Source organism: Lacerta agilis, chromosome 4 (genome assembly GCF_009819535.1).
Source record: "Lacerta agilis isolate rLacAgi1 chromosome 4, rLacAgi1.pri, whole genome shotgun sequence".
In the NCBI taxonomy this organism is placed as follows: Eukaryota; Metazoa; Chordata; class Lepidosauria; order Squamata; family Lacertidae; genus Lacerta; species Lacerta agilis.
The window spans coordinates 3,154,118-3,167,285 of NC_046315.1; the positions used below are offsets into that span (position 1 = coordinate 3,154,118).

General features: G+C 44.0%; 1 protein-coding gene across 1 annotated transcript in view; it reads left to right on the forward strand.

Annotated features, from left to right (window-relative positions):
* INPPL1 (inositol polyphosphate phosphatase like 1) overlaps positions 1 to 13,168 on the forward strand; it is a 100,304-nt gene that overhangs the window by 45,549 nt on the left and 41,587 nt on the right. The window contains exons 5-11 of the mRNA XM_033145816.1: positions 1,003 to 1,143; positions 2,794 to 2,884; positions 3,768 to 3,857; positions 7,734 to 7,832; positions 9,962 to 10,112; positions 11,934 to 12,040; positions 12,769 to 12,871. Of these exons, the coding sequence (XP_033001707.1) occupies positions 1,003 to 1,143; positions 2,794 to 2,884; positions 3,768 to 3,857; positions 7,734 to 7,832; positions 9,962 to 10,112; positions 11,934 to 12,040; positions 12,769 to 12,871 (782 nt within the window). The remainder of the gene's footprint in view (positions 1 to 1,002; positions 1,144 to 2,793; positions 2,885 to 3,767; positions 3,858 to 7,733; positions 7,833 to 9,961; positions 10,113 to 11,933; positions 12,041 to 12,768; positions 12,872 to 13,168) is intronic.

The window sequence follows — 13,168 nt, forward strand, 5'->3', positions numbered from 1 at the left end:
AGCTGATCAGCAGGAGATCGGGAGAGAGATAAGAGTCCCGGCTCCCTTTCAGCCCTGCCCTCCATTGTTGAATGTGCTGCAGAGGGAGGTTGTTTGTTTCCCCAGCGACATGTGACTGGCTGATTACATTATCTGTCTGGAAACAGTAGAAACTGCTCCCTTTCCTTAAGATTTTTCTGAAATGTGAGTTGAACCCCATAAAAATGGGGCTTTTCCTCTTTGCTTTTCCCCCTTTGCAAAAGGAGATTTGCTTTTCCCCCTTTGCAAAAGAAGCTGCAAAACATTTAGCTGATCCTCAAAAAAACAGTACTTTACCCTTTGCAAAAAAGCTGCAAAACTTTTAGCTGATCCTAAAAAAACAGGGCTTTACCCTTTGCAAAAAAGCTGCAAAACTTTTAGCTGATCCTCAAAAAACCAGGGATTTTCCTTTTGCAAAAAAAGCTGCAAAACTGGTTTTTTGAGGATCAGCTAAAAGTTTTGCAGTTTTTTTTGCAAAGGGAAAAACCCTGTTTTTGAGGATCAGCTAAAAGTTTTGCAGCTTTTTTGCAAAGGGGGAAAAGCAAAGAGGGAAAGCTCTGTTTTTATGGGGTTCAACTCACATTTCTGCAGCTTCTAAAGGAAAGGGAGCCTTTTCTACAGTTTCCAGACAGATAATCTAATCAGCCAGTCCCATGTCGCTGGGGAAACAAACAACCTCCCTTTTCTCTTTCGTAAAATAAAAAGCATGATCCTCTTTTGGCCTCCAGGGACCACCATTCGCTCCATAAGACGCACAGATATTTCCCCTTACTTTTTAGGAGGGAAAAAGTGTGTCTTATGGAGCGAAAAATACGGTACCTGTAAGAAAATAAAGAGCATTTGATCTTATGCACGGAATGCCGAAGAATACGGTAGTTGGTCTCTAAGGTGCTACTGGAAGGAATTTTTTAATTTTGTTTCGATTATTATTATTATTATTATTATTATTATTATTATTATTATTATTAATTATTCCTCTTACAGCAGCACCAACGGGCTCAGCACCGTTTCCCATGAGTACCTGAAAGGCAGTTACTCCCTGGACCTGGAGGCTGTGAAGGCTGGTGCCAGCAGCCTCCCCCACCTGAACAAAACCCTGGTCACTTCCTGCAAACGCCTGCACAGGTGAGATGGGAAAGGGGAGCAGAGCAACGTCCACCTGCCTGTTGACATAACATGCGGCTGATGAATTGTGCTTTGGGTAAACAGAGGTGGGAAGAGGGTTGCTGCGAGGGCCAGCTCTCCAAATCAGGGCTCAGAGCGGCTGGAAACCACAAAATAAGCAGGAGCTGTGCTTGGCGTGGCATGCAGTTAGTTCAGACTAGAACTAGAGATGCAAAATTTCCGGACATTTTGAAGCTCGGAAAAAACCGGAAATTTTCGGAAAAATTGGGAAAAAAAGCCCCGCTACATTTAGCACTTCTGTTTTTCTTTTCCAGATTGAAATTCATTCTGTTACTTTAGAAATATAAATTTTAACTATGGACAATTTTAACAGGCATAAAATTATCACAACTAGCATATTAAAAGTGTAGTGTATCCAAACAATTATTACAAACAGAAATTACTTTTAAAATAATAATTCATTTGTATTTGTAACAAATGGAGCAACAATCTCCTGAGCTGTTTACTAGTTTATGTGGAACAAACAAACAAACAAACTCCACAAAACAAGTTTTAAAAACTCAGAAGTAAGAATTATTCATATTTCCTCTCCATAGTGTTTAAAAAAAACATTCTTATAAAAAGAACTGAAGAAGGAAGTGGGACTAAATTTCAATGAATGGGCATGAAATTTAATCAGAATCATTTTCTGGGCTGTAATGATCAGTATCAGTATCGGTTTCTGCTTCTGCATCTACTATGTTGTGTCTGTCATTGTCACAGTTATTATGGACTTCTAAAAACTGAAGGTTTGTTCGGATTGAAACATTTTTTTTCAATTTTTCTGGAAAAAACAAAAAAAAGGCTTCAGGAAAAAACCGGAGGAAAAAACGGGTTTTTCCCCTGAATTTCCCCCGATTTTTTTCCGGGCCTTCGCACCTCTAGTTCAGACAATTAAAGAACTGACGAGAGCATGGGGGTGGGGTTTAAATAATGATATTGGACAATGATATTGGAGGGAGATGGAGAGGTGCCTGGTGGGTGATCCCGAGATGGCGAAGGAAAATGGTTAGAAGGGGGATAGGGTGAAAATATTTAAAATATAACTAGGACGGCTCATCATGGTACCCTGAACTCAGTGTGTTAAAGAATTTATGATTTTGAACTAGTGAAGAGATATGTGAATTGATTTATTAGCAGCAGTTTAAGTAAAATAAGAAGTAAGATTTGTTTTAAGAAGTAATATGTTGTATGATGAAGTAAAATAAATATTAAGAAGTTATATTTTGGATATTTTGATGATGATAGAGAAAATTTTTAGAGATGAGAGGTTATTAAAGTAAATTAGAAAGGGAAGCAAAGGAGAGAAAACGGGGGAAGTCCCCCAAGTAGATTCAAAACTAGATTTTTTTTTTAACTAGTAAAGGAATGTTGGTATTCCAGGTGAGGTTTGTATCTTTGTTTATTCTGTTTTAATTGTTGTATGTTGTATTTGTTTCATTGTATTGTTCTTTTCTTGTCTTTGTGGAAAACCAATAAAATCTTTGTAAAAAATAATAATAATAATTTTTAAAAGCTTCACAGTCTGAGAAATGTCTGGGTTGGTGAGCTAGAGAGAGAGAATAAGGTGAAGCAGGAAGGAAACATAAAACCTGCTTCTTGTTCTTCCAGCGAGGTGGACAAGGTTTTGTCTGGCTTGGAGATCCTGTCTAAGGTGTTTGACCAGCAGAGCTCCCCAATGACCTCCTGGATCTTGCAGCAGGTGGGTGTGGCGATTGGAAAGAGAAGAGGCTGCCCCCCCAAAAAATAACTGAGGGGTTGGAGCAGCTTTTTCTGCAAGGAAAGATTAAAAGCGGCTTTCAGAGAGCAAGTGTGGTGTAGTGGTTAAGAGCGGTAGACTCGTAATCTGGGGAACCGGGTTCGAGTCTCCGCTCCTCCACATGCAGCTGCTGGGTGACCTTGGGCTAGTCGCAAGGTAAAGGTAAAGGGACCCCTGACCGTTAGGTCCAGTCGTGTCCGACTCTGGGGTTGCGGCGCTCATCTCGCGTTACTGGCAGAGGGAGCCGGCGTACAGCTTCCGGGTCATGTGGCCAGCATGACAAAGCCGCTTCTGGCGAAACCAGAGCAGCGCACGGAAACGCCGTTTACCTTCCCGCCGGAGCAGTAACTATTTATCTAATTGCACTTTGTCGTGCTTTTGAACTGCTAGGTGGGCAGGAGCAGGGACCGAGCAACGGGAGCTCACCCCGTCATTGCGGGGATTCGAACCGCCGACCTTCTGATCGGCAAGCCCTAGGCTCCGTGGTTTAGACCACAGCGCCACCCGTGTCCCAGTGGGGCAGGTAAGGGCACAGCAATTAGCTGACCCTGGGGGCTTGCAGAGCACGGGGTTTTTGCGAGTGCCGATGATGATCAGGTTCGCCGAAAAAACCTGTGTATTCATTACCAGCCCATCCTTGTGTGTTTTTCCTGGTTTGCTGCTTTAAAAAGCTTTAGAGGCCAAATTCCACAAAGTCCTGGAACAGGACCTGACTCTGGCACCCCCAGAATCAGTTCCCGGGCCCCCGAGTGTCTCCTGCCCCTCCTGTGCCAGAAAGCTTCTCCCGGGTCTTTGTTTTTCCAACCTTCCTTCTTATGGTCCCCAGACCGCCAGCCAAACCGGAGAGCAAGAGTTGGAAAGCCTCATCTTGAAGCTATCCGTCTTGAAGGACTTCCTGTCCAGTATTGAGAAAAAGGTGAGTATACCCCTAGAATTCCCCAAGTAATAAATAATAATAATAATAATAATACCCCACCCATCTGGCTCTGGGCAGCTTCCAACAGAGTATTAAAATGCAATAATCTATTAAACATTAAAAGCGTCCCTAAACAGGGCTGCCTTCAGATGTCTTCTAAAAGTCTGGTAGTTGTTTTTCTCTTTGACATCTGATGGGAGGGCGTTCCACAGGGCGGGTGCCACCACCGAGAAGGCCCTCTGCCTGGTTCCCTGTAACTTGGCTTCTTGCAGCGAGGGAACCGCCAGAAGGCCCTCGGATCTGGACCTCAGCGTCCGGGCTCTTCTAAAATTCTGCAGCGTAAACACACACACACACAGGCACCTATTTTCTTTTCCCCCCTTTCCCTCACCTTGGGAATAAAATGAAAAATGAAAAAAAGCAAAACCAAATGAGGCAGTGCAAATTTTATTCTGCAGCCGCAGACCTAGGAATGACAACTTCTGCGAAAGCAGCTGAGCTTGTTGCCTTTATAACCAGGTTGCTAATGTCCTTGGAGCAGAATTTGGGTGGACGGGACGGGGGAGTGGGGCTCAGTAACAGAGAGAGGGGCTGCTGGGGGGCGGGCAGAGGTCACACACATCATGAAGGTGAAAGAATTGGGGGGGGGGTGTGTCTGTGGCTGAAAGATGCCTGTATCCAGTGTATGTGTGTGTGTTGCAGGGAGTCCTGCTCTGAATGGGGGGGGTGGATTCAGATGCATCTCTTTATGGAGCCCAGGCTCTTGCCACCTCCTGTTTTTAATAATAATAATAATAATAATAATAATAATAATAATAATAATAATAATAATTTTTTATTTATACCCCGCCCTTCCCAGCCAAAAACCGGGCTCAGGGCGGCTAACACTAATTAAAATCACAGCAAAAACATAAAAACAATCAATTTAAAATACAGATTAAAATACAAATTTAAAAATTCAAAATTAAAACTGCAGTCTCATTTCCAAATAGCCCACCAATAAAAGAATGAAGCATAAGTATGAAACAGAAACCAACCCAAAGGCCAGGTGGAACAGCTCCGTCTTGCAGGCCCTGCGGAAAGATGCCAAATCCCTCAGGGCCCTGGTCTCTTGTGACAGACTGTTCCACCAAGTCGGGGCCAGTACTGAGAAGGCCCTGGCCCTAGTTGAAGCCAACCTAGCATCTTTGTTGCTCGGGACCTCCAAAAAATTATTATTTGAGGACCTTAAGGTCCTACACGGGACATACCAGGACAGGCGGTCCCTTAGGTACGAGGATCCTAAGCCGCATAATTTTAATTGCTGTAGTGTAGGAAATAAGCAACTATCTTCTCGGTGGTGTCGCCCGCCCTGTGGAACTCCCTCCCACCAGATGTCAAGGAAATAAACAACTAGACTGGTGACTGGAAGCGGCCGCCGTAACCATATAACACAGGTCCCGAAAGACCCAGTACATTTCCGAGCACAATTCGAAGTGTCGGTGCTGACCTTGAAAGCCCTAAACGGCCTCGGCTCAGTAGACCTGAAGGAGCGTCTCCACCCCCATCCATACCAAGAACAAACTCAGTTGGTCTCTAAGGTGCTACTGGAAAGAATTTCCTATTTTGTTTCCACCCCCATCGTTCACCCCGGACACTGAGATCCAGCTCCGAGGGCCTTCTGGCGGTTCCCTCCCTGTGAGAAGTGAGGTTACAGGGAAACAGGCAGAGGGCCTTCTTGGTGGTGGCACCCTCCCATCAGATGTCAAGGAAATAAGTAACTGTCTGACTTTTAGAAGACACCTGAAGGCAGTTTAGGGAAATTTTAAATGTTTGAGCTTTTATTGTGTTTTTAATAACCTGTTGGGAGCCACCCAGAGTGGCTGGGGATGTCTGGCCAGATGGGTGGGGTGTGTGTGTGTGTAATTATTAATATTTCAACAGGGTTGTCTTAACTGTCTAATTTAATTGTCGACATTTACCTATTAACATCCACACAGCTGGTTTTACGCTTTGCAGACTGCTATAGAAGCCCGATTTGGGTTTAAGCGGAGTACAAATCGACGACAAGGATAATCCCGAGTTATTATTATGATCGTACTCTCTCTTTTTTTAAAAAGGAATTTATTAATTTTTTTAAAATACAAAGAAAATAAACATACAAAATACAAAATACACATACAAAACAAAAGACTACAATACACTACAATACAACCAAAATACAAAAGCAAAACCTAACAAACAAACATTTATTTAACTGTTCGTTCAGTCGTTCAGTCGTGTCCGACTCTTTGTGACCCCACGGACCAGAGCCCGCCAGGCACGCCTATCCTTCACTGCCTCTCGCAGTTTATTTAACTATCCTTATCTTATTCATAACCTTATTTTGGGACTTCCTTCACCTCCTCTCTTCTGCGTTCATTTCAAATATACTATAGTAACTTTATAACATTTTTAAATTCTTCTTTCTCCACTATTCTTAATCCTCATCTGTCATCCTATATCTATAATCTTATTCCTAACAAAAATAAACATAACACAATTCTCACTTCTTATACCCTATTTTCACCTAACATTTTATTACTGTCGCCTAAAATGTCCTCTGATTTCAATTTCAGATGTCTTAACGTTTTTTCGCGTCGTTTCAAGTATTCTTTAAATTTCTTCCGATCTTCTTGCACCTTCTCCTACCCTCTGGTCTCGGAGTTTTGCGGTCAGTTCTGCGAGTTCCATGTACTATTATGTTTGTTGTTGTTTTTATTTTTTTTTAATTAATAAATAATCTTTATTTGGTTCCAATAATATACAAACACACATACCAGCACACAATCAAACAGTAAAAACAATGAAATTATTCCCTTCCCCCATCCCACCCCTTTCACTCCCCCTCACTGGTACGTGATTTTATTTGTTCAGTACCTTATATTACCTTTTATAATCGTGTTATTACATCTTATATCCTTTATCCTTATTCTATATTTCCCAATTCTCTCATATCCCCTGTACGATTTACTCCATATTATTTGTTGTTGTTGTTCAGTCGTTCAGTCGTGTCCGACTCTTCGTGACCCCATGGACCAGAGCACGCCAGGCCTTCCTGTCTCCCACTGCCTCTCGCAGTTTGGCCAAACTCATGTTAGTCGCTTCGAGAATACTGTCCAACCATCTCGTCCTCTTTCGTCCCCTTCTCCTTGTGCCCTCCATCTTTCCCAACATCAGGGTCTTTTCCAGGGAGTCTTCCTTCTCATGAGGTGGCCAAAGTACTGGAGCCTCAACTTCAGGATCTGTCCTTCTAGTGAGCACTCAGGGCTGATTTCTTTGAGAATGGAGAGGTTTGATCTTCTTGCAGTCCATGGGACTCTCAAGAGTCTCCTCCAGCACCACAATTCAAAAGCATCAATTCTTCGGCGATCAGCCTTCTTGATGGTCCAGCTCTCACTTCCATACATTACTACTGGGAAAACCATAGCTTTAACTATACGGACCTTTGTCGGCAAGGTGATGTCTTTGCTTTTTAAGATGCTGTCTAGGTTTGTCATTGCTTTTCTCCCAAGAAGCAGGCGTCTTCTAATTTCGTGACTGCTGTCACCATCTGCAGTGATCATGGAACCCAAGAAAGTAAAATCTCTCACTGCCTCCATTTCTTCCCCTTCTATTTGCCAGGAGGTGATGGGACCAGTGGCCATGATCTTAGTTTTTTTGATGTTGAGCTTCAGACCATATTTTGCGCTTTCCTCTTTCACCCTCCATATTATACAGAATATCAATTCCAGAATAAGATATGGTCATGTATTCTTTTAATGTTTCCCATTCTTTTATTAACTCCTGATTAGAGCGACCTCCGAAGTTTACTTCCATGTACTATTCTGACCGTACTCTCAACCACCCCCCTTGCAGGCCTTGAAAGCTCTCCAGGACATGAGTTCCACAGCCCAGCCTGGCCTCGCCCTGCCTTCTTCGCGGAAAGCTAAGAGCATTCCTGTCCAGGCATTTGAGGTAAAAAAGCCAAGTCTTTTCCATCGCTCCTTAGGCTCAGACCGAGGCCCCGAGTTGCAGTTGTCTGCGTGCAGGGAAGGGGGCAGAAGGAGCTGCAGGTTTTTAGCCCTCCGGGGTGCGAAAGGAACACTTTGGGCTGAATGTCCCAGAAGCCAAAGAGGCGGCCGAAATTACTTTATGCAATTGCGGCGGCCAGAATTTTGGTGGCAAAAAGCTGGAAAGAACAAGAACTTCCAAAAATTCCAGATTGGCAGAGCAAATTGCAAGAATTCGCTGAATTGGCCCTACTAACTAATAATCTCAGAGGAAGATCTAAACAAAAATTTGCTGGAAAATGGGATATATACAAGAAATATGCCCAAAAGTATAATAACAACTTTACTTCCATGCCAGCTTTTGAGTGCTAAAGGATGGGCAAAGAGTTGAGGAAAGATGGATATATAACATGGCGGAATGTACTTGAAAATATCTGAACGAAGTAGAATTGTTTGATCTGCATTCAATAATAAGAGAGGTAGACGCATGGGGATTTGACAGGAAGTCTGATTTGTGAAATTAAAGTTTTGGTAAGTTAAGTCTGTTATGTATACGTAGGTAAGAGAGTCTAGGCATATATAGGTATGTATAAGTAAGTGAAGGTATGGATTATCTAGTTATATGCCTGGCTGATTTTTTTTTTCTTTTTTCTTGTTTCTATTTTTTCTATTTTTTTTATAAAAAAAAATTACCTTTAGTTTTCTCTTAAGATATAAACAATAAGACACAGACACGACTATGTGGGATGTTAAATTTTATTCAGTAATATTATATAATAATAGTTGTAATACTTTGTTACCTTTTTTTCTCTTTCTTTGTTAAACAAAATGAATTAATAAAAATTAAATCATAAAAAGAGGCAGCCAAAATTAACCCTCCCGGTCACCAGGTGGGCCAAGATTCAGTCACCTTTGCAACTCCTTCCACACGGTGGCAAAAAAAGAGAGTGTGTATTAACTTGCCGCATTCCCTCCTTTCCTGTGAAGCTGCCTGGCAGAGGCTTTCCAGGGTTTCAGGCAGGGGCTCGATCCTCCCTGGAGATGCCCCTGGGAAATTCTGCATGCAAAGACGATGCTCTCAGCTAAGGCCCCTTCCCCAATTACCGTATTTTTCGCTCCATAAGACGCACTTTTTTCCTCCTAAAAAGTAAGGGGAAACATCTGTGCATCTTATGGAGCGAATGGTGGTCCCTGGAGCTGAATTGCCCAGGGGCCAAAAGCAGATAGTGCTTTTTATTTTACAAAGAGAAAAGGGGGTGTTGAAAGGACCCCGCTCAGCAGCTGATCAGCAAGAGATCGGGAGAGAGATCAGAGTCCCGGCTCCCTTTCAGCCCCGCCCTCCATTGTTGAATGTGCTGCAGAGGGAGGTTGTTTGTTTCCCCAGCGACATGGGACTGGCTGATTAGATTATCTGTCTGGAAACTGTAGAAAAGGCTCCTTTTCCTTTAGAAGCTGCAGAAATGTGAGTTGAACCCCATAAAAACGGGGCTTTCCTCTTTGCTTTTCTCCCTTTGCAAAAAAGCTGCAAAACCTTTAGCTGATCTTCTAAAAAACCAGGGCTTTTCCCTTTGCAAAAAAGCTGCAAAACTTTTAGCTGATCCTCAAAAAACAGGGCTTTTCCCTTTGCAAAAAAAGCTGCAAAACTTTCAGCTGATCCTCAAAAAAACAGGGCTTTTAGAGGAGGAAAACCAGGGGAAATTTTTTTTTCTTGTTTCCTCCTCTAAAAACGAGGTGCGCCCTATGGTCCGGTGCGCCCTATGGAGCGGAAAAATACAGTAATTGAGGAGGCAGCGGCAGTGAGTAGTGGTTAGAGCATCAAACCAAGGCCTGGGAGACCAGGGCTTGGATCCTTACTTGGCCACAAAGCTCTTTTGCCAGGTGACCTTGGTCCAGCCGCTGACTCTCGGCTCAGCCTACCTCGCAGGGTTGTGGTGAGCATCAGCGGGGAGGTGGAGAGCTGTGTGCCCTGCCTCGAGCTCCTCGGCCTATAGATGCGGTAAACATAAATAGATGCACGAATAATGGCCTTGTGTGTTGAGGAACATCTCATGGGTCATCGTCCCTTCTCCCCATCCCTCCCTCCCTCCCTCTCAGGTGAAGCTGGACCTGACCTTGGGCGACCTCACGAAGATCGGGAAATCTCAGAAGTACACCTTGAGCGTGGATGTGGAAGGTGGGAAGCTTGTTGTGCTGAAGAAGCAGAAGGACTCCCAGGAAGACTGGAACACCTTTGCTCACGACAAAAGTAAGGAGGTGCCCCAAGTGTGTCTTTCACTGGAGACCCCCCCCCCCCGCCAGCTGCGACCCTCTTAGGAACTGAGTCTCCTTTGTGGTCCCTGCCTCATCTTCCCCTCCAGATAGGAATAGGAATAAGAATAATTTTATTGGCCAAGTACCAACATACTTGGAATTTTGCTTCGGCTACATTGCAATATAAACGTACCTTATACAACACTTTCCCACTCACAATACAATGACGCAGCAAAGGAACCCCTTCCGCTACGTAACTACGAATTTAACAATTTAATGGCGCAAGGGAAGAAACTGTTCCTGTGCCTAGCCGTTTTTGTATATAAAGCCCCGTAGCAACGTCCAGATGGAAGTAAATCAAACAGATGGTGACCGGGATGCAAAGGATCTGCGACAATTCCCTCTGCTCTTTTCCTAACTCGGGTAGCATAAAGTGTCTCTATTGAAGGCAAGCTGGCACCAATTACCCTTTCTGCAATTCTTATTGCTCATTGGAGCCTTTTCTTGTCCATCTTGGAGGCTGGGCCGTACCAAGCAGCAATAGAATTGATCAGATGATCAGGTTGTGGCCTTTTGAGGAATCCACCTCAAGGAAGAAGTCCTCTCCAAAGAACAATTTATTTGGGGAGGGTTTCATCGTCATGTTTAGGTGATTCTCCTGCCTCGACCTGATGGCTTGAGCTGCCCCCTGAAACATCTTCTCGTGCATTTGAGAACCTGCCTACAGGGAACATGCTGTCTCAACCCGGTCCCCTGCCCGGCGATGTGTTGGACTACAACTCCCATGAGCCTCAGCATCTTACGGCTCTGGAGGCCAAGGCTGTTGGGAGTTGTAGTCCAAACAGGTGTCAGGGGGAGGCAGCAGGTCGGCAAAGGCTGCATTAAACTCCTACCCGTCTATCTAGAAATGCACAGCAGGTGAAACAGCCCAAAAGCCAATTCCTAAGTCTTGATCATGTATCTGTAGAAGCTTGTTGTAGGAGCCTGTTTGGCTTCATCCTTTCAAATTAATGAGTTTTGTTAGTTTTTTTCCACACCGTTTAGGTTAGCTAACCTGAGTTTAATTTATATTAAACAGTTTTGGGAGGAATTCCCCCTACTGCTCTTGAGTTTTTGCAGCCTTGAAAGCCTTTTTCATTTCCTATAGTCTTTAGAATTAATTTCCCTCTGAGGAAACAAACTACATCCAGTGAAACGAGAAAAGAGCCGGCATCTCGTTAGGGTTTTCAGTTTGATTTATAAGTTATATATATATTCTTGTTTAACTCGTTACATAGCTATTTAGGGGCTCTCACCCTGAATTTTTTGGATTTGAGTTTAGTTTGGGTTTATATCCTTATAGTATCTCCATCTCGTTTCAGGGATTGTCACGGCTGAGTTCTTTATACTTTTTTTGGTCATTATATCCCGTGACTGTTTCTTGTCTCTTTTTTTTTTGTTAATTCCTAAGGGAAGGCTAACTGGAAAGGGGGAAGCCAACATTCCTTGCGCATCGCAAATTTATACACCCCTTCACTGTAAAAAAAGAGAAAACCCTCCCAAGCCGTTCACAAAAAAAAGATAAAGCAATAAAACGAAAAGGTTGCAACAATAATTTACGACTTTCGAAAAGTTTAAATAGCAACAGACTGAAAACGTTAAAGCTCACGCCAGCTTTCTAGACACCTGGGCAGGCTCGTCTAAACCAAAATGTTTTTAGCAGGCGCCGAAAAGGGTACAATGAAGGTGCTTCCCTGAGGTCAAGTGGCAGGGAGTTCCAAAGTGCAGGCGCTGCCACGCTAAAAGATCCGAGTTCTTACAGATACTTTCTCCCCAGTCCGCCAGCTGATAAAATCTCAGCGGGTGCAGAATAAGCTGGGAATCGTCTTCGAGAAGGAGAAGGAGAAGACTCAGCGGAAGGACTTCATCTTCGTTAGTGCCAGGGTGAGTCCGGCGTGCCGGCGGTCAAGATCCCCTTGGCCACAGGGCTATGGAAAGGTCAGGCAGAGGAGCAGCGGCCGGCACCAGGTCCCCCCCCCCCAGCGAGCTTCTTGGCCAAGTGGGTGATTTGAACCCTGGTCTCTCCCACGTTCTAGCCGCTGCAGCACCATGGGCTCTCAAGATTTACTTATAAATCTTGGAGGTTTTGTACAGGTTGTCCTTCTCCCACCTGCGGCCCTCTGCAGTCCCTGGCTATGCAGCTCTCTCGGTGTGTCTCTTCTGGTCCCCTCACTGCAGTGCTAGATTTACGTATAAGCTAAACCAGCTCTAGCTTAGGGCCCCGCTCTCTTGGGGGGAAAACTGGATGTACATTTCCAAAATATAAGATGAAGATCAAATCAAATAAAACCTACATCCAGCAACCGTGTTTTGTGTTGTGTAGGCTCCTGTGATGTAAGTCATGGGCCCCGCCTGCTAGCCTGCTCCCTAAAATATCACCGCTTTGCTCATTTCTATATATAGGGTGCCGACATTCTGCATGGACTCTGAAACATCATTGCCTCTGACCATAGCTGTCAACTTTCCCCTTTTTTTAAAGGGAAATTTGCGGAGAGGCCTCTGGCCTCAAGAGGGCTAGAAACGTGCTGCTTTAAGAATAAATACGGAAACGGAGGGATTGCCTAGGAAGTGGTTTTGCCTGCTTGTGTTTCTCTAAGGCTGTTCTCTTCCAGAAGCGCGAGGCCTTCTGCCAACTCCTGCAGCTGATGAAGAACAGACATTCGAACCAGGACGAGCCGGACATGATATCCATCTTCATTGGCACATGGAATATGGGTCAGTCTCTCCATCGGGATGTGTGAACCTTTCCTGGGCTGTCACAGGTGTCGGGGTCTAGAGAGGAGCCGCGGGGAGCAGCCTGCTGTTTTATTTATTCCATAAAATGTATAGCCCCCTCGATGGCAAACGAAAAAAAACAAAACAAAAACTTCAAAGCGGTTTACGGAAAAGGCAAAACAGAATTGCCAATAAGAAGAATAAATTGCAATAATGTAAGAATTTTTGGAAAGTTAAAATAAGCTAAAAGCAGATTAGAACTCGCACCAACTTTCTGAAAACCTGGGTAGGCTTGCC